Raw genomic sequence first — 27,313 nt, 5'->3', positions numbered from 1 at the left:
AATCATACTTTAGGGAACTCTGGTACCTAGGACTGTGTTTTACATACAGGTACAGATTAAAAAATGTGTATTGAATACAGGTACAAATAAATAAATACATATTTAATGTTAAAAAATTAAATGTAGAATATTTAGACCTTTCAGTGAATTCCTGGCAGCCTATAGAAACACACTAAAAATGTATAACAGAAGTGATTCCAAAAGCCAGCTTAAGGAAAACACAGTAAACTAAAAGCTCATACTAAGAAAACTTCCAGAATACATCTCACAAGCTGCCCTAGGCTTCATGAGATGATCTTGAGTATGTTAGCAAATCCAGCCCTAAAATTTTTGCAGGTTTGATTGACAGAAACCACATTTATTAACTCCCACACTCACAGAATGGAAGACTTTAAAGGACACTCAGCTCACCTCACTCTTTCTTTTGAGTCTCCAAACGTCTCCTTTAGGTTTGTCAAGTCAGGGTAATAGCTTTCAGGGGGTGATATTACTTCCACCAGGCCAGAACTGATTTCTTTAGAAAATCTGCCATGAGAAAGGTAAGCTCAGTTATTGAAGCTCTGTGAGATTTTATTTATCTTAACATCCAATTTAGCACATTTTACATAAAACACACCAGAGAACATGTGTAGCAGGAATAATGTGATGGTCAAAATGTGCTAAATGAAGCTGCTTATCACTGAGCTTATTTATCTGAAAACACAGGTTTTTCTAGTAGCACAAGGTTTGGGGTTTTGTTGTTCTTGCTCTTAATACTGCTTTAAAAAAAAAAAAAAGTATAAAATGCCATTAACCTTAGAGTAACAGAAAGCCCAGGAGAACTGTAGTCTTACATTCCTACAGCAATTGGAATATTAAAAAAATAAAAAAAATCAAGGTCCCACAGAAAGTAGGGAAATAAAGGAAAGAAAACAGATTAATTTCTGTATGCATCTAAATACATATACTTGTGCAAAATTCAAAGTTCTTCAATTTTCCAGAAGTTGTAGGTTATAGATTATGTCACTCCAGGCCGGTGCTTCTCAACTTGGGTGATTTTATCCTTCCTGAGACATCAAGCAACATCTGGAGGCATTCTGGCTGTCATTACTATGGGAAATACTATTAAAAATACCTGTCAAACGTACTCTGCCCAGGTCAGCCCTGACAACAAAGAATTACCTAACCACAAACATTAATAGCATTAAGCTGGAGAAATCCTTTTCTGAAGTTTTAAATCAGTCTGCATGTATACAAATGTAATTTCTCCACATCTGCATTCTTCCTCATTTTTGCAAATCTCCAGAAAATGCTTATGTAACTACCTGCTTTTGCACAAATGTTCTTAGTGTTTGACTGAGCTTTGTTTCTGGCCTTGGTTTTCCTGCACATTGAGGAAGAAGTAAGTCAACAGAATGACTGCACCAGCCCACCACAGGCCTGCCCGTTTGGTCTAGGGGAAGGGAGACCAGTTATTAATTACTGCCCTGTTCCTTCATTTAAGGAGTCCACATATCAAAGTGCATTTCTACAAAGAATGTCAAGAACTTTAGCACTTGAGGAAAATCTAACAAATGATAAATTTAATCCTGAACTATGCGTAATATTTTTTAAATCTCCAGGTTTAGCATTTCAATGGACAAAGTATCATATTATTTTAAATAGAGAGCTAGCAAATAATTGCAACTTCTCTGGTCTTTAAGCAGATACAATTCAACGAAGAAACCTATGTCAAGACTAGTTTTTATGATATCATTATTAAAACTACTAAAGCAATACTGTAAAAACTAATAACAGGCTTCCCGCCTGTTACCTGGTTCGTGCCCTGCATACTGCAGGATCAGGGGGCCAGACACAGCTCAGCGCTGAGGCCTGAGATGCTACATGAAGATATGCCCGGCAGCCTGTCTATTTAATCGAGGGTGAAAGACTTAAATAATCTCTTAAGGCTATCTTCACTGCCTTCATGAACAAATATTTATTTGATAATGTTACACAAACCACATTCAAATCTCTTCTATACTGAAATACACCAATTTATTCCAGCAGATAAATGAACTTAAACACACCTGCTTTATGAGAATGTAAAAGACAATGGTAGGAGGTCTAATGAACAATGATCTCCAGAGGGAGATTAACTATCAAGGCAGGTGCTTTCTTTTAGCAAAAAGCCAGAGACAGCAGTAAACTAAAATATTTCCATTTCCTAATAAAGAAGGACTTACTCTTTCTCCAGGTTGGCCACAACACTGTGGACATAATCAATATCTGTCTGGGAAAGAAAAAAATACCAAAATTCATATTTGTATTCGACCTTTTTATATTTTTATATTTTTATTTAACTTTTAATACTGAACTCAAAATTAGACAAATGACAAAACATGCAGCAAAAACATTAAATTTTCAGGCAACTTGAGGGATTTGCATTTCTGATTTTATTGTATTATTGTGCTATTCAATATCACTAAATACTTCATACAGTGAGCAGATTTGTAAGTGTTTATTCTTTCCAATTGCCTACACTCGATCAACAGGAAACTGGGCACAGAAACTATTCCTACTTCTCTGGAAACACCCAGACCCTAAGTAGTGGGCAGAGGCACCGACAGATGCAGCCTGCTGACAAGATTCCAAAATGGAAAAGTCTTTCTTAACACTTAGGGTCAAGATTTGCCTCTGGTGCTACTGGACAGTATCATCTGAAGTTACTTCTCTGAATTTAAGTTTCCTATTCTATGAAAAGAAAAAAAAAGTGGGAGAAAAATTAAGACCCCAGAGATGACAAGTTTAAATGATAAAACTGAAAAGCATGCAATGCAAAGATGTGCTGGGCTTCTGGGGACCCCTGTGAAGAAAGCCGCACCTCTGACCAACCCAGAAGCATCTGGCCAAGCCACCCGGGTCTCTGCCAGGTACTCTCCTTGCTCCTCTCCCACTGGTTGGCAGCAAAGACAGGTGGTCACTGAGCTCTCAGGGCCTGCTTACTTTTAGAGAAAAATTTTTCCTGATTATATTTTTTAAAGGCACATAGATTTTTTTTAAAGGTAGTATTACTACCCAATTCTGATAATAAGTCTGTGAGTCTAAAATGAATACACAGATTCTTAAGTAAAAAATGCTCTTTCTTTAGAATCAAATGTTTGTCTTGGTTAAGTAAAATTAAGAGCTGGGCTGATATATGCTACAATGAGATGAACCTTGAAAACACCATGCTAAGTGGAAAAGCCGGTTGCAAAGGACTACATAAAGTGCAACTGCTTTTATATGAAATATCCAAAGACAAGTATCTGCAGGGACAGAAAATAGATTATCGGTTGCCTAGAGCTGGGGGAATAGGAGGATGACTGGGTAATGGCTAAGAGTTTCTCTATAGGGTGAGGAAAATGTTCTGAAGTTGACTGAGGTGATGGCTGCCCAACTGTTTTAGTAGGTGGATTATACATTTTGCGAATTACTTTTAAAAAACAGAATAAAGTTAAAGGCATAAAAATTAAGTATTTCAGGTTGTATACCTGGATCTAGGTCACTCAGCTTCTCTTAGAGACACATGGAAAAGTTGGATACATATGTTAACATGAGCCCAGAGGAGATGGTGTCAGCAAGGAGGCAAAATCATAAGCCTCAGGCTTCACCCCATTACAGAAAGCTCAACTAACAACTACCCACAGACCTGAAAACCCTACTACTTGAAAACAAGCATGAGACATGCTGCTGGTCGGCCGAACTGAGGACAGAGGATAAGAAAGAATGGTCCCACCACTACCACGGCACTCATGGAGAGAACGTCCTAGGGCCCAGGGTGTTTACTGAGGAAGGAGAACCAGGGACAGTCATCCAGCTTCCTGAGCATCCAGAGACGCATCCCACTCTAGTCTCACCTCGTGGGCAACACTGGAGATATGGCACAGCTTGACCACCAGGAGCCAGGAAAGGAGGCAAAGAGCACAGTGACCAGCACACGAGCCCTGGTGGTGGCACCTCTGTGCTTCTACCACCCATGTTGGGTGACTAGAGTTATAAGACAACTACAGAGCCCGTCCACAAAGCTGAACTGGTTGCCTTCAGCAGCACAGCGGGAAGTTCAACCCAGCTTGCGTCCCTACATGGCCAGCCTCCAGCCCAGCCTCACAGCCCACTCCAATGACCCTAAGTCCAACACCCACCTCCGACATTTCAGAAAAACATGGGGCTAGACCTGCTTGACTCAGGAAGTGAAGTGTTGGCCAAAATGCCCCAAAGATCCTGTCTAGATAGGGTCTACACATTGTGGAGAAGCTCAGAGGGTAAAGCTATTTGACCCAGGAGGTCAAACAGTCTCTCAACTCAACCAAAAGCCCACTCCATGGCACCACTGTGATAAGGAAGCAATCCTCAATCATGCATTTCCAAGGAGCATAACCTCTGACCCCACTAATCCAGAAAAGCAATGTTGCCTAACCTTGGAACCTGTATTCCTGCCCAACTACAGATCCTAAATAGTGGAAATGCCTGACCAGGGAAGACATCCTCTGACTGGCCTGACCAGAAGCCATCACACTATGCCAGGATCACATCCAACTAGAGAGCTCACAGAAGCTCTGCCTCTATAGGAGCTTCACCAGTTGGCCCCCTAGAATCACAGGCTAAATAGTGAAGGATGGGCCCTGCCAAAGAATGCCTGCGCAGGCCAGAAGAGGGAGCTGTCTCCTCAAAGGTACACAAAGTAATGCTAGGACACAGTGATTACAAGCAGGGAATTATAACACCTCTCTCTCTCTCTCATATATATATATATGTATATATACATATATATACATATATATACACATACATATATATATACATATATATACATATATATATATACATATATGTGTGTGTATATATATGTGTGTGTGTGTGTATATATATGTATATGTATTATGTGTGTGTGTGTATCTAACAGACCTCCAATAACAGACCCTAATGACATGGCAATGTATGAAATGACTGATATTCAGTGAACCACAAAAATATAGGGCTAGAAAACCAAATGTAATTTGGAAAGCAATACATACACAAGCAAATTTGACAAAGGAATAGAAACAATTTTTTAAAATAATTAAGCAGAAATCCTAGAAATGAAGAATGAGTGAACTAAAATTTTCAACAGAAAGCTATGACAACTGACTTGATCAAGCAAAAGAATCAGTGAGTTAAAAAGAATTTGAAATTACTTGGACAGAGGAACAAAAACAAGGAAGGAAGGAAGGGAGGGAGGGAGGGGGGGAGGGGAGGGGAGGGGAGGGAGGGGGGAGGGGAGGGGAGGGAGGGGGGAGGGGAGGGAGGGGGAGGGGAGGGGAGGGAGGGGGGAGGGGAGGGGAATGGGAGGGGGAATGGAGGAGAAAAGAAGAAAAGGAGGGGAGGAGGAGAGGGAGGGAGGAAGGAAAGGAGGGTGGGAGGGAAAGAAAAGAAAGGAAGGAAAAGAAAGTCGGGAAGTCTATGTGAACTACAGGAGAACCTCAAGAGGCCAAATCTGCATGTAACAGGAGCTGCAGAAGCTGAAAGAAAGAGGAAAAAAGGCCAGAAAGTATGAACAGCAGAGAAATCCCCTAATCTGGGGGTAGATGCCAACAACCAGGTACTGGAAGTACAAAGCTCTCCAATAAATTTAACCCGAAAAGGAGCTCAGCAAGACACCAAGCAATCAAAATCAAAGACAAAGTTCTCACAGCAGAAAGGCCACATCTAGGGGAAGCAATACCACTATCTCCAGATGTCTCCACAGAAACCCTGGAGGACAGGAAAGGAGAATGATATATTCAAAGCACTGAAAGGGAAAAAAATCACCAACCCAGAATACCTTACCCAACAGAGCTGTCTTTCAAAACTAGATAAATAAAAACTTCCCTTGACAAACACAAACTAAGGGAGTTCACCACCCGACTTTAAGGAACTCCCTAGGTAAAGGGAGTTTTTAAGCTATAACAAAAGACCTCTAAGTAGCCCACAAAGCATACAAAATTATAAAACTCAATGGTCTAAGGAAAAGAGCCATAATCAGAATACTCTAGACAATGACAGTGTATATAGCAAGTCTGTTCCTAGCAAGAGGGTTAAAACACAAAACCACTCATATTTACAGGAGCAGAAATGAATTAAATTGAAACAAAAAAAAATTAAAAATCAAAGAAACAAAAAGTTGCTTCTTTGAGAAAAAATATAAATTTTCATACAAAAAACATAAAATGTTGGGGGAGGAGTAAAGGCAGAGCTGTGTGCAGTCAGCTTGAAACAGGCTGTTGCAGGCTTAAATTGCTCTGTGTAAGCCTCACAAAGCAAAGCTCTTCAGTGGGAGCACACAACCAAAATAGAAAGTATTCAAAGCATACCAGCACATCACAGCAGAGAGGACAACAGCAAGAAAGGAAGGAAGCACTACAGGCGACCAGAAAGCGATTAGCAAATGGCAATCACTAAATAGTGAGTCCTTACCTATCAGTAAGAACCTCGCATGTAAATGGATTAAATTTTCCAATAAAAAGACAGTGACTGACTGGATTAAAAAATAATAACCAAGACCCAATTCTATGCTGCCTGCAAGAGAGTCAATTCACTTTTAAGGAGACACACACAATCTGACAGGGACGGAAAAAGATTTCTCAGGGAAACCAAGGAAGAGATGTGTTTTTACATCAGACAGATAAGACTAATAAACTACAACAACATTCTATAATAAGGGGGTCAATTCATACAATTGTAAATATATCTGCACCAACATCAGAGCACCTAAATATACAAAACGAACATCAAAGGCTCTGAAGGAGGGAGAGTGTGAAACTGAAGAGTGACCCTGAAGACCTGCCACTGTGGCTGCTCAGATTTCAGGCTCCCTGAACTCTAGGAACTCCTGGCTGTCCTTTTACCAGCCGTGGCCTGATTCAGCCAACACTGAAAGGTGTCATTTTCTGGGTAGTACTCTCCCCTCTGGACCTCTGCTCTGCAGTCTCCAGCTTCTCTGTTTGGTGCCCCTTCTGCATACAGAAATATGTTTCATTGGGATAGAGAAATATGTCTCTAGGCAGAAAACTGGGACAATCATGGTGCTTTCCCTCTATCTCAGGCAGCCACATCCTGTGTAGTCTGCTGTCCAGTGTCCGAGAACAGTTGATTCACCCACTTTGTCCGGCCTTCTACTTGCTGACATCAGGAAGATAAGTCCAGTTATTGCTAACTCCACCACACTGAGAAACAGACGTCATTTAACATAACAAGGAACCACTGAGAATTCCAGAAATATAATGTGTACATGTGACAGATCAGCAGGATTCAAAGGAAAGGGATGTGTCAAAATGGTGCTGGCAGCTCACAATAAATTTTATTTCCCTAGGATCCAAGGAAAAGCTATTACTACCCACCTAATGCTTGATTTTTTTTTTATTTTCAATTAAACATGACACACCAACAGAGGCAAACAATGTCACATTATTTTAGTTAGCCAGGTTTCTAAAATGGTCAAGGGCTGAAAGATAATAAGAGGAAGTTCAAGGGCTAGACAAAAGAAAATTACTTCTTCATTTGCAGTACATTTGCATAGCTTTCCTGCCGCTAACTAGGATGCTGAGGCCTGATGCCATAGCAGTGGCTCACTTTTTTTTTTTTAACCATAACCAAATCCGTTCAATATGCTTATAAATCAACTATTTCTGGATTCTTCCATGAATACTTCAAGCCTCAGCTGGATTATGACAAGTTTTCCCAGGGGTCTCCCATTTCTGCCCTTACCAAAGTAGCCAGCAGAATCCTTTCAAAAGAGTAGTCACATTACTCTTGCCAAAAATCATAATGTAGTCACAAGAAAATATGAGATGAATCCAAACTGAGACATTTTGCAAAATAATTTACCAATGCTCATCAAAAATACCTAAGTTCACTAAAGACAAGAAAAAAGAGAGGAGTCGTCTTGGATTGAAGGAAACCTACAGATACAGAACCACTAAGTGTAGTGTGGGACTCTGTAATGGATACTGGAATAGAAACGTGTCTGCAGGTGGAACAATATGAAAGGCTGCAGTTGAATCAAGAGCATTACACTCATGTCCTGGTTTTGATGGGTGAGGATGGCTACGTCAGTGGTCAGCCTTCAAGTGAGACAAGTGAAGGGAACGCTGTATAATTTTTGTAACTTTTTTCTAAGCCTAAAATTATTAACAAATAAAAAGGTATTTTGTAAGTGCCTTTAAAAAAATTAGTAAGTTAGGTGTCTTCTCTACTAAAACTCCTGAAGGACTTTCCATCTTAATTAGAGCAAGGATTGGCAAAGCCGATCCTTGGCCTGGCATCCTAAGGTAAAACCCGACTGGAACACTGCTCCATGCATCCCCTTACATGCTGTCCATGGTTTGTTTTCATGTTAAATGGCAGAGTTGAACAGTTCCAACAGAGACTGGATGACCTGCAAAGTCTAAAATATTTATCACTGACCCTTACAAAATTTGTCCTTGCCCTTCACTGACAGCAAAAGTGAAGTTCTTAAGATGAACTGTAGTGTCATATGTGGTCTAGCCCAGCCTGTCCTTCTCTGGCTGCCCGTTACTAGTGAGTCCCCTGCCTCCTCCACCAAGCCGCTCAGGCCTCTCCTTGCTGTTCTGCAAAACATGCCAAGCAATGCCCTGGCTCGGGGCCTTTGCATAACAGTTCCTCTGCTGTACTGTTTCACTCCTGCCTCCTTCAGGCCTCCGCCCAGGTGTCCCTGCTAACCCCACGCTGGACGACCATGCACTCCCTTTCTTCCTTACCCATTTATCCTCCGCCATACTAACATCTAACATACTGCATATTTGAATTTTTTTTTCTGTCCTTCTCTGTAAGCTACAATGGGCAGAGGTTTTGTTTTATTGTACATATGCTTAACAATTTACCACTCTTTCAGAAAATATTTGTTGAATCACCACCAAATTTTATGGGATAACATGTATACACGAGATTTCTTCTCGATAGTCATTTGTGTGATCTATGACCAAAGCATACACAAACATCTTAAAAATCTAGCTGTTGGGAAATTATAGACCAAAATACTACCTATGCATTATAGTAATCTATAATTTCAAATGAAGAATAGAAGCAAAAACTAGAAGATAACCAGCAAGAATACAGAAGATTTGAACAACACAGTCCACCAACTTTACCCAACAACATCTACAGAAAGATCACTCCACAATCTCTACAGAATCCTCCACAGCAGAATCCACTCCTTCTAAGCACAGGGAACCTGGCAGAACAGATCACACACTGGGCAATGAACAAGTACTGAAAAATGTTAAAGGACTGAAATCACACAAACTACACTCTCCCACCATAATGTAGTTGAATAAGAAATCAGGAACAGGGGAAAATTTGGAAAGTCCTCAAATAGATACAAATTTAAAAAGCGCATTTCTAAATAACTTTTGGGTCAAAGAAGAAATTACAAGGGGATATACAAAGTATTTTTGATCTGAATAAAAATTAAAACATGATAATATCAAAACTTTGGAGATGCAGCTAACATGAAACTTAGAGGGAAATTTGTAGCTTTAAATTGCCTATATTAGAGAAAAGATCTCCAACCAACAATCTAAACATTCACCTTAAAAACCTAGCAAAAGGAGAGCAAAACTAAAAGCAAGCAGGAGGAAAGAAGTAATTAATATTATATTAGAAATTAATGAATCATAAACTAGAGAAATACCAGAGTCTCAGAGAGTCTCTCTACTCACCTGCCTACCAGCCCACTAGGGCTGAAAAGACCTTAACAGTCTCACAGTAAGAAAGGGGGGTTGGATGGGAGGGTGAAGATGAGACTATTCAACATAACAAACTTCGTGAAATTACTGCACTCTTTAGCAAGGCATACACACAATTTTAAAAAAAATACAGCCAATGATATAGAAAAACTAGTATTTTTGTGCAATGCTAGACTTCAGGAGCACCATCTACATTCTGATAGAGTTTTAATTTTTTTTTTAAATTTCAGAACCTTCCCTATTTTAGCTCTTCAATAAACATTTATTCAGTGAGTGAAAGAATTCTTAGAATGAAATCTGAACTCTTTCCATTATTAAAAAATAGTCTCAGGCAATGAGGAGAGCTTGAGGAAATATGATGACAGCAAAGGCCACCCTGAGACTACCAAGCTCTTCAGGTGCTTCAGGGTAGAAGAAAGTTCAAAAGTGCCCAGGTAACCACACCCTGTGGGTGGAAGCGCATCAGGCTGTCCGACTAGAAAGACTAGCCTGCTGAGGGAGAGTAAAGAAACCACAGACCACTGTCCGTGAGAGCCAGACTCAGAAACACAAAAATTTTCCTTTTGAAAAATAACTGAAATCCTTAAGCTTGAAAGGATCTAGTTTGGTCCTAATATCCAGAGGTAACAAGAAGAACTACTCAGACTAGCTGGATTGACAGGAAGCAGCCTGGCTCCGTGGAAGAAGGGAAGACAGTCTTTGTTTCAAATAAACCAAATAGTCTGGAACACTCTCTGACCCCTCATCCTCTGGCACGACAGCAGCCTGAAAACCCATTTCCTTCAATGATGATTCATAAGAAGGGAACCAGCCCAGCATGTACACTAAATAATAAGGAAAACTTAGCAAATCTAGCAGAAATGGAGAGGACAGCAGAGAGACAAAGCTACTCACCTCATCTGTAGTATCTGCAGTCAAAGGGTGCTAAGCAGGCATACCAGATGACAGCGGAGAAACCTATTTCTTAGTACAATGGTGAATACTACGTAAGACAATATAAATCAGGCAGAAGGGAAGAAGTAGGGTAGGAAAGGAAAAGAAGAAATAATACCAGTTTTATTGCTTCCCATGTCGGGAAGCCATAGATACCATCTAAGAAAACAGAGGGTTATATAAAGGTTCTGTATAAAGTTACAGCTACAACAGTAATCACTGGTATAAAAATACATACTTTTCTCAAATAGAAAAATGAAACACACAAAATAAAGCAAAACAAATAAGCAATGAAAAATCCTATAAAAGACATATAGGGGGGGAAAATCCCATAAAATGATAGGATTAAGACCAAATAACTGCATACAGATATATAAATTCATCTAGAAGAAGAAGAGAAACAAGTTCTAATTAAATCACAAAGCAAAATTCAACTCTAGGCTGTAAACTAGATGCATTAAAAAAAAAAGGTGATTTAGAAAGAAAGGGAAACAAAAGGGAGGACAAAGGAATACCAGACAAACGCAAAGCCCAGGAAAGCATAGGTCATAATACTGCCACCCAGTAAGGGCGAATTTGGGCCCTCAAAATTAACATAATGCATAAGTCACTTTAAAATGCCAGCAGGTGTAACTGCCAATTAAGTTATAAATATCCATGCATAAAATAGCATTACTATTTATAAAACAAAAAACTATAATACAGGAAACACAAAAACAGTAGTAGAAGATGTTTAACTCCTGAGTCCACAACACACCAAGTGGGAAAAGATAAGGATATATGAAGCATAAATGCAACAGAGCACACATAATTGAATTTTGAGAACAAGTAACATATCTCCAAGAGCTCATGGAGCACTCACAAAAACAGAGCATCTCTTAAGCCACAACAAAAACATCCACCAATCTGAAGTAGAAGCTGCACAGACAACACTCTACAAACTCACAACAGAGACAGATAGTAACAAACCAATGTCCATGACCAAAGAACAGCATGAAAATATCACTGAGAGGGTGGCAAAGGACAGAACTAGGCCAAGTGACTCCGGAAAACAGAACTCTGGATACTGTAAGGCTAAGACAAAAGAACTGTAGGCAAATATTTCCCTCTAGGCAGTGCTATCCTAGGGGTAGGGTTAACAACACAAAAACAACTGTATGTCCACTTGGGATGTAAAAGAATACAGATACACTGAGTCATAAAGAATTGGGTTTCTCACTGTTGGAGAAGAGTTGAAAAATTAAGGGGATGGGGGAGACTAGAATGGACTCTGAGACTGGAATCAAGTATCATTAGAAATCATGATGTCTAATATTCAGACAGATGGACACACATCTGTCCACTCAAAGGGCCAGAAGCAATGATCTCTCAGCAGCCAGCACTTAGTGTCCAGATCTTGTTTTTTAATCCATTCTCCAATAAAAAGAATCAGGTTCCTTTGAAAAATGGCTGATTTCAGGACTGGTGCAGGGAAAATACAAGACTAGCCTAGAACTCTTAAGCTGCTAGAAAGCAGGGGAACTGCTGGGGCCATATCAGGAGGACAGAGTCGCCAATTCAAAACGAGCTAGTGACCAAACTTGGAATAATTGATCAACAAAATAAAAGCTTATTCTTATTATGTACAACTCAACACTGATGCAAGTGACAAAATAAAAAGAAGAGCTCCTCTTAACAGACTCCTAATTATTAAATGGAAGCTAAATGGTGAAACTAGAAAATCACCATTTGGTAAACACAATAATAAGACTGCTCACTTGGTAAAAAGTTATGATGAAATAGGATATCTGCTTGATTTCAAAGTATCACCTCCAAAATAGGCTACTAACTACACAGGAAAAAGAGTATCTTCGCAGTAGAAAAAATGGGAGATGTCATTTTAATCAAGTGATGACAGCTAACATTCCCGGTAATGAGACGGGTCAACATCATGTAGCCTTTAACACAAGGCCCTGAAAAAGAATACCACCTCACTTCTATGATACAACCTGAATACAATGATGAGGAAACACCAGACAATTCCAAACTGAAAGACATTCCATAAAACAGCCAGTAATCTTCAAGAGTGTCAGGTCATGAGCAGTGAAACATTTGGAGAAATCTAAATAACACTTAGAGCTTAGGACAGTACTTATGGCATTTGCAGGTAAATGGATGGAGAATATTATGTTAAGTGAAGTAAGCCAATCCCAAAAAACTAAAGGCCGAACATTTTTCTCTGATTAGTGGATGCTGATCTATGATGAGGGATGGTATGGAAAGAATGGAGGAACCTTGGATTGGGCAAAGGGGAGAGAGTGGGGAGGAGTTATGAGGATAGGAAAGATGGTGGAATGAGATGGACATTATTACCCTAGGTACATGTATGAAGACATAAATGGTGCATCTCTATACCATTTACAATCGGAGAACTGAAACGTTACACTCCATTGGTGTACGATGAATTGAAATGCATTCTGCTGTCACGTACAACTAAGTAGAACAAATAAAAATGATCATGATAAAATTGGTGTAAACAATATAAGAAGGGGGATAGTAGAGGATAGGAAAGGCAGCAGAATACAACAGACACTAGTATGGCAATATGTAAATCAATGGATGTGTAACTGATGTGATTCTGCAATTTGTATACGGGGTAAAAATGGGAGTTCATAACCCACTTGAATCAAAGTGTGAAATATGATATATCAAGAACTATGTAATGTTTTGAACAACCAACAATAAAAAATTTAAAAAAAAAAAAAAGAAGTGTAGAATTTAAAGCTGAACAAACAATTTAGTGGAAGTCAATGTAAAGAATTAGAGCAAAGGACATTTTAAAAGGCTTTTGTACCAAAGTAATGACTACAATAAAAATTCAAACTTTTGGAAATAATGAATCTGACAAAATTACACTATGTACGTACATAAATATACCACAGTGTATTCCACCTTTATGCATATCTATAAAGCACTAATAAATAAACAAGTGAAAAAAATTCAAATTTCTCTAAATTCCCAAAGAAATATAAAACACAAAAGAGTAGACAATGGACTACAATGAAATATAAGATAATGCATTAAGAAAATGTAACATAAAATCCTGTGACAGAGTTGAGAACAGACCAAATAAATCAATCTGAAAAATAAAAAAAAAACAATAAGAAATATTCTATATATAATAAAAACAACAAAAAATGAGATTTACAAAATATTAGAATATAAAAATTATAATTAAACTCTAAGGAAAAATAAACACAGGAATGATACAATCTTAAAATCTGAATAGCACACTTGGATCCTACCAAGGAGCCTTAAGATAGATAGAATGCATTCCTGTCAATCCCTTCTCAAGTTCAGAATGGGTCAGCGACTTTCAAATAATGCAACAGTGTATTGCTTAACACTCTGTATGTTCTATAAATGTCTCATCACATGCCAAAGGGATCAATAAGGGTGAAATTACCAACAAGGAATAAGGCAACTAATTACTTTTCTCTCTTCTTCTCCCAGAGGGGCATCTTATGGTTTCTCCCTTTCAAGCGAAAAAGAATACAAAGAACTAGGGGTCATGTGAGGAAAAGATGATAGTAACTCTTTTTCTATGTGCATCTCCAGTTTTTCATTCTTGATTTTTCTCCTCAAATATTAAAATGGACCAGAGAGAATTCATGCCTTTATATAAATTCCTAATTTATCTCAAAGCAAAAGGAGAGCAAAACTAAAAGCAAGCAGGAGGAAAGAATTAATATTATAATAGAAATTAATGAATCATAAAATAGAGAAATGCCAGAGTCTCAAAGAGTCTTTCTACTCACCTGCCTGCCTGGGTAAAGCTGCCTATTTATCCTAGATTAATTTCAAATGGGAGACTCAGGATGGTTTTTCAAAAGAGGATAAACTGGGAGTTGAAGGATGAAAAAGAAAGGGAATACAGCAGTAATAGTTTGGAATAATACGAAGAGAACTGAGGACACACGTGTCCTGTGGATCTGTATCATGAGCTGGAAGTAGAATAACCACAGCACAGGCCTATTAACACCGTATACAAGAATCCTTTCATAAGCAGATGGGAAACCTGGAAGAGCAGCAGTTTGGGAAAGTCAGATTAATCTGGCTCTGGACAGATTAAAACTAACATTCAGATAACACAGTGAGGTAGGCAGGTGGAAATACAGGCTCAGGAAGAGCCTGGAAACCTAGGCCCAGAAACAACTCCACATGTAGGTCACCCTCAAAGCCACACAGCACACACCTGTTCCTAGTGTTACTGAGGCCCCAGCTTAGAACTACTCATCAAGGTGGAATCAAACACTGTGATTAATAATAATTTTAAACCGACTAAAGGCAATTCAGTGCACTCTTTAATTCTTCTGTTCAGATTTTCTTGATTGTCTATATATCTATGCAGAATTTCAAGCAGTGCATTTGGGAGAAACGACTCTTCAGAGACGGGAACACTGCCAATGCCTGAACAGCCTCTTCTGTTTACAAGGTTTCCCCTGTGTGATCTCGCAGTGCCTCTGCAACAACGATGAGCTCCAAACAGTCAACAGCATCACTCTTATTGAAGAGATGAGGAAACTGAGGCTCAAAAAAGCAGAAAAAGGAGCAGAATCCAGCCCAGGATACAGTCCCTCTGGATCCAAACCCAATAATACTGCATCTTAATCCAGATTAATCGTGATAGTAAGAGGGTCTCAAATCCTAAGGACATTAGGCTCTGTCTGTAAACTGAACATCATTTTTCAAGTGTGTAAGAATGATTCTTTCACAGTTAAAGGTTTTTTTGCAATTAAATATTAATATGTGCTCACTGTAAGTAAATTCTGATTTTATAAAATTGTATGCAATACAAAGTGACATCAGTCCATAATCCCAACTCTCAAGCTATTTGCTAGTGAGAGTATCCGGTATATTACAGGAGAGTACTTTCCTTACCTGTTTTATTAATACACATATAAGAGCTATATAAATGTTTATGTACTTGAATGTATTTCTGTATTTGCAAATGTTTCTATTGGGTCTGTTTTTAGAAGCAAAATGTTGGGTTAAAGTGTATGTTTTTAATTTTAATAGCTATTACCAAGTTGCTTTTTGATTGGCCAGTTTGCTTACTTAAAAAGGAAAACTTTTATAACAGATCAAAACATCATAAGTTAATACAAGTAACAAATGAGAAAATATTTCATATATGAAAATGTCTTACAAATCATAATTTACAACCAAAAAAATAAGCAAAGCTTATAAAATAATTATACATACAAATGATCCAAAATAAAACTTCATAAACCAACATTTAATCCCACTCAGTAAAGAAATACTAATTAACAAAAGTCAAGTATTATTTTCAACCCATCCAATTGACAAAAATATTTTAAAACTAGTATGAACTACAGGAAGAAAGAAATAGCTCTCTCAGACTTTTGGAAAGGAGATAAACAGATTTAATTTCTACAGGGTATGCTGGCTATCTATGAATATTTTAATGTGTATGGATTCTGAGAGCAATCTGTATTTATAAATTAGTTCCAAGTCAGTAACTATAAAAGTATACAATTTATTTACAGAAGTGCTTATTTCAGTACTGCTTATAACTGCAAAAACTCAGAAACGGCCTATCAATCAAATAACTCATGTTGAGGGGCTGGGGCTGTAGCTCAGTGGTAGAGTGCTTGCCTAACACATGTGAGGCACTGGGTTCAATCCTCAGCACCACATAAAAATTAATAAAATAAAGGTATTGTGTCCATCTACAACTAAAAAAAGTTTTTAAAAATAATCCATATTGAAACCATACAATGGAGTATTTTTTAGCCATTAAAAAATGATGCTATGAGGCTTGGGTTGTAGCTCAGAGATTAAGCGCTTGCCTCACATGCATGAGGTACTGGGTTCGATCCTTAGCACCACATAAAAAAATTAATAAAATAAAGATATTGTGTCCGTCTAAATTAAAAAAAAAATTTAAATTTTGTTTTTAAAAATGATGCTGTGATTTTTAATCTTTTTAGCATGGAAAGATGTTCACGGTATTAAAATATGTATAGAATGATCCACTCATATATGTGTACACAAGTCATAGGAAAAATTCTTTAAGACACATTTAAAAATACTTATAGTTCTATCCACATGAAGGTGTAAGAGGCGAGTTTTCATTACATATTTACGTAATTGTTTTAAATAATGTGCATATTACTTTTTTCATTAAGAAAACATTAAGATCATTTTTATTTAAAGAGACAGAGAACCCTGAAGGAGTGGGAATCAGAGGTCCAGAACTATACATAGTTATACTATGTCTATCTTCTGCCCCCCACCTTCTTTTTTCTTACCTTTTATTGGGGACGGAGGGGTGGGGATCAAACCCAGGGCCTTATGCATGCTAGGCAAGCCATCTAGGTGAATGTTACCCTTAGCCTTTTCCCAGGCTGAAATTTGATATGGTAATAAAGGAAATATTTACTCCAGGGCACTTGTTCCTTGTAGTATCAGACAAAAAAGATTCTTTCTCTAAATCTTTTGAGGAGACTAAAATTGAAGAAGTATATTCAAGTGATTTTCCTCTAATAATATGATGGCTGCCTCATAGGGGTTAGCCTAGGCTGGGGTTATGCCTAGGCTAAACCCTCCTTCAGTTTCACAACTCCAATTTAGGTCTCAGAGCTAGAAATGGGGATTCATTTTTTTATGATCAATGTGTATAATATTATCCTACTGACAATGAAAGTTATCATTCCTGGCTTTAACTGCAGGGAAGAAGTTAGAGCAAACAACACACAAGATTTACATTAACTTACCAGATAGCATATATTACCTAAGCTTCACTCAGCACATTTTAAAAATTGTTTATAAAGCATATCTGAATATTCAATTATAGTTTTAACTCTTAGACTATATATGTTAAAAAATAAAATGACAAATAATTACCTCTCCTATGAAGACTACTATAACACAGTCCAACTTCTCTTCAGGATACAGATTATCAATAAGGGAATGAAGAGTTTCTATGAGGTAAGATTTAACTTCTCTCTTCACTGTGGGAATCCCCATTACTATTGAAACTGGAACAAAACAATACAGTAATTACATAAAAAGACTTCACAAGGACAATAATAGAAAAATACTACCATTTTGAAAATACAATACTTCAAATTCACAGGAATTGAGGGATTCAGTTTCAATTTCAGAAAGAAATTAATCAAAGGATACAAGAACATACCTATAATACTGTATTATCATACGTTCCACATGGCTTAACCATAAAGGGGTGGGGTGGGACAGAGAGAGAGAGAGAAAGAGAGAGAGAGAGAGAGAGAGTGTGTGTGTGTGTGTGTGTGTAATGTCAAAGAACTGGTAAAAATAAGAGTCAACCTCACATTAAAAATGAATGGCTATAAAGTATAAACAGAAAAATTTTATACGACTAAAACTCAGCAACACTAAACATGCCTTAAAAATTAATGTTTTACATATCAACTTCAAGTCCATGATGCACTGAGAAGGGAACAGCACCACTTCTGTGGTTTTCTTGCCAAAAGGAATAACCTCAACCTGACCAAAAAGAAATATCAGACAATTCCAAATTGTGGGGTCAGTCCACAAGATAGGCAGCCAGTCCTCTAAAGCATCAAGGTCATGGAAAACAAAGAACTGTCCCAGATTGGAAAAGACTGAGAAAACATGACTATTTAAGGAAATACAAAATCCTGACTGGACCTTAGAAAAGAAAAACAATGAAAATTACAAAATCTGAATAAGACCCAAAGTTAGCTAATAGTGTGGCATTGGTGTTAATTTCCTGGTTTGATCATGATACCATGGTCATGGTTATGCCGGGGAGATGAGGGATAGGGAAACGCTGGGTGCTACAGGAATCTGTGCAACATTTTTAAGGTCTAAAATTATAGTTGATTCTACTAAACTGCTTGTTTTGATTACAAATTTATTTCTACATGATTAATTTATTAGGGATCAACATGGGCATAGCATGAATTTCACATTTGCTTATATGCAACTTCTCCTGAGACACTCATATAGGTGAATAATAGACAACTGTATGCAGGCTGGGCACCATGGTGCATGCCTGCTGCCTCCAGCAGCTCGGGAGGCTGAGGCAGGAGGATTATAAGTTCAAAGCTAGCCTCAGCAACTTAGCAGGGCCCCAAGCAACTTAGTGAGACCCTGTCTCAAAAAAGGGCTGGGGATTTGGCTTAGTGGTTAAGCAGTCTGGGTTCAATCTCAGTACTTAAAAAAAAAAAAAAAAAAAAACCGTACCCAGGCTAAACCAATTCAGGAAACTAAACTTTGTAAAAGTACCAAAATGCACACACCACAAACCTCTACCAGCTGCCTCAGTTCTTCACATGCTGTCAACCATACCCATCCACACCGGGGGTTCCACGTTCCTTCAGATTTCAGATAACGCAACTTGCACCACCAGTTTGTGGTAACTTGTAAGCTACAACCCCTCTATAGCCTGCAGCAAACTGCAGGTCCCTTTCAGGCAGAGTTCCATATTATATTAGTTATGTATCACTTAATCACTTAACATGTACAAAATTGTGCTGCCATCTTCATTAGGTTTTAACCTTTTTTATGTTTGCCTGGTTTTGAGTGCTGTTTTCCTAATCCCATTCTTCTCTTTCTGTTGCATAGCTTTGCAGGCTGCAGTGATTTGCGGAACACACATTTACTACAGAAGTGACTACATTTCAAAGTAAGTTTTTAAAATTCACATCTTAAAGTCGTAATATTCTGAGTGCTATAAGTCAACAGAGAAGTATTTTGCAGATGTTAAAAATAATCTAGTCTTAATTATGGAACAATTAATTGGAGATGCTACAAAATACTTAGAATTCATAGAATCCTAAAACTAGAAGGAAGCTTAAAGAACATGGGTCAACTAGTCTACAACCATGATTTGCAGGTAAGAATACTAAGTACAAAGGAGTTAAGGGACTGCACCTGTTCTGTGGCACAAATTATCTGAGTGAATGATATAAAAATAAGCTCCCTGCCCTCACAGAACTTACACTGCTGAAGAGGGAAAAGAGATAATAACCTTAGAGGATAATCCATGCTACACAAACTCAAATGTGATAATGTCAGCGTGAGGAATGGAGGGGTGCCTCTACAGACAGTGTGGTCATGAAAGGCCTCTCTGCTTTCAACTGAGCTGGTTAATTAATGATGAGGCAGAACGTTCCAGAAGAGGGACAACAGGGAAGGCACAGTGCTTTTGACATAGTAAAGAAACATCAGGAGCAAAAATATATCTAAAGTAGAATAAGCCTAGATCCAGAGAATTAGTTAAGGGTCAGGTCACATGGAACAAATTCAGTCTTAATTCCTAGAACAAAGAGAAAGCCATTATCAAGTTGTAAGCTGAGCAGTGACATTACCCAACTTGTAATCTTTAGAGATTACCAAATGTTATGAAAAGTAAAAGCATAACTTTAAGAGTATTTTGGGAAGATCAGTTAGGAAGTTACTGCACTAATTAAAGGAAAAAATGGTGGTTTGAATTAGGATGTCTGAAGAGTTGAAAATGAACAGATAGATGAATTTAGGATGCAGTCTGAAGACTTTCACCAGGGGACCAGGAGAGAGAGGAAGAAGTGGGATCCAGGATGACTTCAGTAAGTGGAAAGGGGATCTTTTACCCAGAACAACACATTTGAGGGGAAGAGCGCTCCAAATTAAGATTTCTATCTTGATCATGTTACTTTGAGATGCCAAAACATAGGATGAGTTATCTTGGAAGCAAATTTCCATATACTCAACCTTAGAATCTAAAAAAAATATATTTTAAATATTTAAAATATAGATTAAGAGTGTAACAACTATGATATGAAGTGTTCCTAGGCAATGCCAACTCATAAGTAATTCAAAAACTTTATGGAAAAAGCAAAATACATTGATCCAGAGCACACAATAAAGTAATAATGCAAAATGTCTATTCCCTACTGACTAGGGATGTTTTTGCTTACATTTTGGTTTATTTAAGCTTAAAATGGCATGTTTTTGAGATTAAGCCATTTTCCCCAAATATACTCTGTTTTTGAGCTGAAATTTAAATTCTTTAGTTTTAGGACTCCAAAAAACACTGAAAATGAAAGTACTAATTTTGGTCACACTTACAGAATTAGAGTAAACCATGCTAGTGATAATTCAAAAAGTGACCACAAAAAAAAAAAAAAAGGAAAGAAAGAAAGTAAAGAATAAAGGCAATTTTCCTGGTCTTCTGGGGTGGAATAAAGTTCAGAGTCATCAGTCTGAGCACCGTATCTGTAGTCTGAAACCCTTCAGGATGTCTTTTCTGTTTGGCAGGGTAGCCAGTTATATTCAAGATGGCAACGGCTCTATCAGCCTGGATCCCTGAGTGATCAGTGAGTGCACAAAACCCTATCAACCACACTGGACATATACTGTCAGCAAAAATTTAAATAAACCTTTGCTATGTAAACCACTGAGATTTGGAGGTTGTTGGATACCACAGCATAACCCAGTCTGCTCTTGTTTGACATTACCATCTTCTATCACTTACAATCTAGAAAATGTGTGTATTCTAACGGGTTAGAGTTCAGGGGAAATATGTCAGCAAAGTGAAGAATATAGTCAGATCATCCTTTTAGAGAGAAGAATCAAGGAACCCAAGAGAAAGAGAACCAAAGGGTTGGACTATATTTCCAATTTAAATAATAATTGTGCACATGAAAACTGACCATATACTAGACACTCTGAAATGCAGTCATAAGGTTGGTGAGGCCCCCACTTGCGCTGTTATTATGTAACAGAGACATCAATTGTTATGTCACTTTTCTTCCATTTTCTTGGGAAGTTTTCAAATTCTAGTATTTATTTCCTTTAAAATTGAGAACATTTTCAGAACAATCTTGATTTGGCATTTCCAATCTTCAATTAGTCTATCTTTATTTGAACTAAATTATATTCCTTTTTAAATATTCATTGCTACTTAATATTTTTAGCCCATCATGTTTCCCCTATGGTTTGACTTAAGTCATTTACTCCCCCATTTCTTCCTTTATATTCCATGACAATTTTTTGTCTTCTACTGCTCAGTTGTACTTTCTGTCTTCCCTGGCTTTATCCTCTTCTTTCACTGGAAATTAACTGCTGGAGAACTTTGAAGGTTCAGTCCTGGGCCATAGGTGATCTCATTTATATCCATGTCTTCAATAACCACTTATTCATAAACAAAACTCCTTAAAATTAAACCTAACTCAGACTTCTCCACTGAGTCCGAGATTTAAATGTTCACCTGCCTGCGTGACTTCTCCACTTCATATCCTTTCCCCTTGAAACTCGACATATCCATATTTAATGCATCTCTTACAAACCAACGCTGCAAACCATTTGCTACTGTCTCCTATCTCTGTGAATGCACCCAGCATGCATTGCTCCATCCAGAAACCTAAGGCTTGTCCACAAATCCAGTCCATAACTATGATTTCTCTTAAATGCTGCCATATAGTCCAAACAGCCCTTAACCCCATCTTCTTTCCTTCTCTACAACCACTGGCCACTGCCTAATCTGAGGCCATCCTTCTCCAGTACCCCCAGAACAGCCTCTTACCTGGTCACCCACATCTCCTCTCCTTCCCATACTTTCATTCTTCCCATTGCAGGAAATGGGACCTTGCAAGATTTAAGTCTTAAGACTTTTTGTCATCCTTGTCAAGTTCTACTTAAAACTCTTTAGTTGCTTCACATTGCTCTTAAGATGAAAACCAAACTCCTGTAACGGGTCTGAAAAGCCCTGTGATTTGGGGCCTGAACTCCTATCTCTAGCAGCACATTGTCCTGTGCTTCCCCTCACTCTGCACTAACTACAGTGGCCTTCTTTCATTTTCTAGGATATTCCACGCTCCCTTCCGTCACAGGGAAGTGTTATGGTGCACTTCTCATTTTTTTCCCATTGTGGTAGAATAGATGGCCTCCCAAAGATGTCCATGTCCTAATTCCTGAAACTTGTGAATATGTTACCCTACATGAAAAAGGGACTTTGTACATTTGACTAAATTAAGCATCTTGAAACAGGATTATTCTAGATTACCAAATGTGCTCATGGTAACCAAAGAGGTTGTACTAGAGGAAGGCAGAAGGGTCCGAGGGAGAGGATGCGAGGTGGTATCAAAAGGAGAGATGTGAAGACACTCTGCTTTAAAGATGAAGGAATGCCATCAGCCTGTGCACTCCAGAACAGCACGGGAAGGGATGATAGATCACACAGGGTTTCTGAAGGAACACACCCCCAGACACCTTAAATTTAGGATTTCTACCCTCCAAAACTGTAAGACTATAAATGTGTGTTAAGTCCCTGAGTTTGTGTAGTAGTCCGTTAACAGCAGCAACAGGAAATACCCACCTTTACCTGTTAACTATATATTCTACTAGTCTCAGATCAAATGTATTTTTGAGACTTCCCTAAACCTCTTCATCAGGGGAGATGCCCCTTTTCTACATTCTCAAAGCACCCTTTACATCACTAAAGGGTGATACACTTTAGTTACACTAAAGGGTGTAACTGATTATTTGACCAACACACATATCCTGTACTATGCCAAAGCTCCACAAAAACAAGAACCATGCTGAATTCTATAAACCAGAGTGCCTGGCACATGGAGGTGCTCATGGACTTTAACTTCAGCCAATACTTAAAGGAATTACCTGTGGTCCTCTCCTGACCAGGAGCACCATTTGGTAGATAACCTAACAAGAGTCTTTTGTCATCATCCTGCTCTTCACTGAATAGGCCCTTATTATGAAGACCTGGGTGCTTCTTCAACTCAAAAATTTTTTCTTCTGTACTTATTTGACTTTCTAAAAGAACCAAACAGCTCAGTCTTCCTGATCACTAATTTTATCTTCAGATATATCTACTCTTCATCAACCTCCTGATGGAAATTTTAAATCACTGAAATGAAAAACACAAAGATTTCTGTTTCTTTTATAATAGTTATTATTCTATGGGTAAGTTTTATATTCACATCCCTCTAAAAGCACACTGATTGTGTTTTGTTTTTAAGTCATATTCCATTCTATAAACTAAATTTTTTTTAGTATTAAATCACTCATGGTGCTGATCTTAGATTTTGGAGGACTCCCAGTTGAAGATGATGCCCTTCTACCCATTTGTAGTTTCCACACCTGGTTTTTGTGTCCTGCTTTTACAAATCTTTGTGGGAAGATGTAAGTGTGGTGCTAGGTGGGTGAGTAGTTATTTGTCCTGGACACGAGAATCCCTGACCCTCTCCTAGGGGTCAATAGCAACCCAAAGCACTGCCCTCCCCCTGCAGCCAGGGGAAGGCTTTGCTGCTAAGGGAAGTTTGTCAGCCTAACCACTGAAGAACAGAATTTTTAGTGAGCACTAGTTTTAATTTGATCTCAAAAACTGAAGTTTTTAATATAAGTCCCTAGATATGAAACCCTAGAACCTAAAAATCTCAAAAATTACATACAAAATTGTTTTTTCACTATGCATTTTTCTAAGCAGAGGCTGATAGCTTTCCTGGAACCTCTAAAAGACTGGTGTGAACATACTTTATATACAGACAGAGATAATGAAAAATTGTGCTCTATATGTGTAATAAGAATTGTAATTCATGCCGCTGTCATGTATTTTAAAAAATAAAATCAATTAAAAAAAAAAAAAAAAGAACCACTGCCTAAGAATTTAGGAAGGAAATTCCTTTCACGTAAATCTGGGCACATTCCCACCCCCGATTCCAAGCTGTATGCTTTTTCTTTCAAAATTAGTGTCAGCTTTATAAGAATGTTAACTGCTGAACCAGCCATGATGGTGCACACCTGTAAATCCCAGCAACTCAGGAGGCTGAGGCAGGAGGATCAACAAGTTTTAGGCCAGTCTCAGTAATTTAGCTAGACCCTATCTCAAGAATTTTTTTTTTTTTGGTACCAGGGATTGAACCCAGGGTGTTTAAGTACTGAGCCAAGTCCCCAGTCCTGTCTCACTAAGTTGCTGAGGCTGGCTTTGAACTTAACCATCCTCCTGCCTCAGCCTCCCAAGCCACTAGCATGGGCCACTACAATCAGCTCAAGATAAAAATTTTAAAAAGGACTGGACATGCAGTTCAGTGGTTGAGCACCCTGGGTTCAATCTCCAATACCAAAAAAAAAAAAAGAATACTAGCTGTTGGAAAGCTGGCTGACAAGATTTTATTGTATTTAAGATGGTAAAGAAATAAAAATGTATAAACAAATAAAATGGAATAAGTACCTCCAAAAAGGAAGTGAACGTCACATTCATAAAGGACAGGCTACTACAAAAGAACCTGTCAGAAACTTTGGAAAAGTTAAATGACTTTAAAAACACTGCTATTTTCATTTTCATTTATCTTACTAATAAAATATACAGTCTAAACCAATGAACCCACAATTTTGGCTAAGGCATCTTGTCCAAATAGAAACTGTTGAAGGGAGAGATACAGTAAGTACCAGCTTCAAAAAATAATGAACAATCAATATTCTAAAAAATTAATTTAGAGTACCCTACATGTCTTGTTCATATTTATATATCTGGCACCTGCAGAATTCCTGGCCTCAATAAATATTTCTTGAATTAATAAAGAAATGAAAAAGTGAGTGAGTCTGAACATGGTATTTTAAGAGTTTACACCTCCTCAGGAAGATGACGTGTTATTTTAAACAATTAATAAAACAGAAAGATATAAAATTAAATCAAGATGAATATAAATGCTTATGGTAACAGACTAAACAATATGAGAAAAAAATGTGACCAAAAAAGAAAAGACAGGAAAATACTTAAGATTCTTACTATATCAAGAGTGGACTAAATCAGTTTTTCAAAAAACATTCACACAAAAATGAATTTCAATATTCATAAAGTAATCATCTTGTCACTTAAGATTTGTAAGGGAGCAAAATCTGCACTCCAAAATCTACAAAGAGCTGGGTGTAGAGGACACACCTTAGTCCCAGCTTCCTGGGAGGCCAAGGCAGGAGGATGGCAGGAGGCCAAGGCAGGAGGATGGCAGGAGCCCAAGAGTTCAAGATCAGCTTCGCAACACAGTGGGACCCCATCTCTTTAAAAAATAAATTAAAACTACAAAGAAAAGGTTAACAATGTCAAAAAGGAGGAATAAAAGTAGGAAAGCAGTAAGTAGTCCAAACAGCTCTGGTTGCCCTGCCAAGTAAGAAAAAAATCACAAATTATGTTTTGAGTACATTATAAAAAGAAGCAACTGAAGTATTTCTATTATTCCATGGAAAGTTTATATAAAAGGGACTGGCCCCTGACATCTTGGTAAGAAAAAGTAGGACACACATAAGAACCACCTTCCTGGCAGCACTATGAGAGCGATTAATGTTGAAATAAGACAAGAGGAAAAGTCATCTCTCTACCTCCCAAGTTTTTAAAACAGAAAAATTACAAAGGTTTAAACATTTGTCTGCCTGAACTAGATTTCTCTTGATCTTTTTCTGCAATATTATTCTCATCTACAAAGAAAAGGGTCCAACTTCTTTCAACATGGCGTCTGGCCAGTGTAAGCCCCAAGTGCACAGATAAAGAAAGAATTTTTTTCTTTGACCTGCCAGACTGCTCATGGTCAACATAACATGCCAAGTCACAATTCAGACCAGCGGGACAACCAGACTAAGAAGTAAGAAAATAAACATACCTCCTGTTCTTCCATTGCCAATCTGCACAGCAGGCTGAAGGCTTCCTTCGTTTTGCAATAAATGAGGCAAATGATAATAAATAGTTGGCACTTGAAGGGATTTTTTGCTTGTTAACTCCTTTAGCAGCTTTAGGGTATTACCTGAAACACAGAAGTATTATTAATTCACAGAACATCTTACCTTATAGAAGTTGCTGATTTTATAAAAACAGCAGTAAAAATTTATGAGAATTAGAACTAAAAAGGTTTTTCCTAATTTCATAGCTTGGTGGATGGATGAGTCTCCATTCAAAATGAAAAGGACACTTTCCCAACAAGAGTCAGGATATGGATGAATAGGTGGATGAAGCCAAGGCACAGGACCAGGACAGGTGGGATGCCGATTACCCACCTCTGCACTCAGTCAGACTCACTGAACAGACTCAGTGTGCCATAGACTTAGGAAAATGTAACAATGCCAAGTACCCTGACCACTGATAGATGACTTCCACCTTTGTTACACATTAACACTTTATCAAATTTTTATGTATTTTTTCTGAAAATAAAATCTTATTTCCATTATGCAAGACTTTCAAATTTTCATTAAAGTATAGTGTTAACCTTTAAACAAGGAAGTTGGCAGGAAGGACTTGTAGCCTCAACTCCATTAAAAAAATAAGACAAAACCAAAAACTCACAGAAGAAATGCCAATACAAATATGTGAAATTCAAGTTTAGTCTTATGGGTAAAGAAACAATTACAAACTACAATATGTCATCTCTACCTATTAAATCAGTGGATTAAACAATAATATTAAAACAGCATCAAAATCCCAGAAACATTCTGTCCTGTTATTCAGTAATTTCCCTTTAAAGAATTTAGCTTTTAGTGTACAACCAGAGAAAAATTGTGTTCTATATGTGTAATATGAATTGTAATGCATTCTGCTGTCATATATAATAAATTAAAATTTAAAAAATAAATTTAAAAAATAATTTAGCTTTTATGTACTC

At 37.8% G+C, this 27,313-nt stretch overlaps 1 protein-coding gene across 3 annotated transcripts in view; it reads right to left on the bottom strand.

Annotated features, from left to right (window-relative positions):
- The window catches only part of Mgat4a (alpha-1,3-mannosyl-glycoprotein 4-beta-N-acetylglucosaminyltransferase A), a 97,556-nt gene that overhangs the window by 30,934 nt on the left and 39,309 nt on the right, over positions 1-27,313 (bottom strand). For all 3 annotated transcript variants that reach the window (XM_071601854.1, XM_027950675.2, XM_071601853.1), the window contains 4 exons: positions 26,321-26,461; positions 17,565-17,698; positions 2,205-2,251; positions 412-525 (listed from right to left, as the gene is read on the bottom strand). In XM_071601854.1, coding sequence (XP_071457955.1) covers positions 412-525; positions 2,205-2,251; positions 17,565-17,698; positions 26,321-26,461 — 436 coding nt within the window. The remainder of the gene's footprint in view (positions 1-411; positions 526-2,204; positions 2,252-17,564; positions 17,699-26,320; positions 26,462-27,313) is intronic.

The sequence above is a fragment of the Marmota flaviventris genome, chromosome 14 (assembly GCF_047511675.1).
Source record: "Marmota flaviventris isolate mMarFla1 chromosome 14, mMarFla1.hap1, whole genome shotgun sequence".
In the NCBI taxonomy this organism is placed as follows: Eukaryota; Metazoa; Chordata; class Mammalia; order Rodentia; family Sciuridae; genus Marmota; species Marmota flaviventris.
Note: the sequence above shows the minus strand (reverse complement) of the source record. Positions and strands in the feature narration are given on the sequence as shown.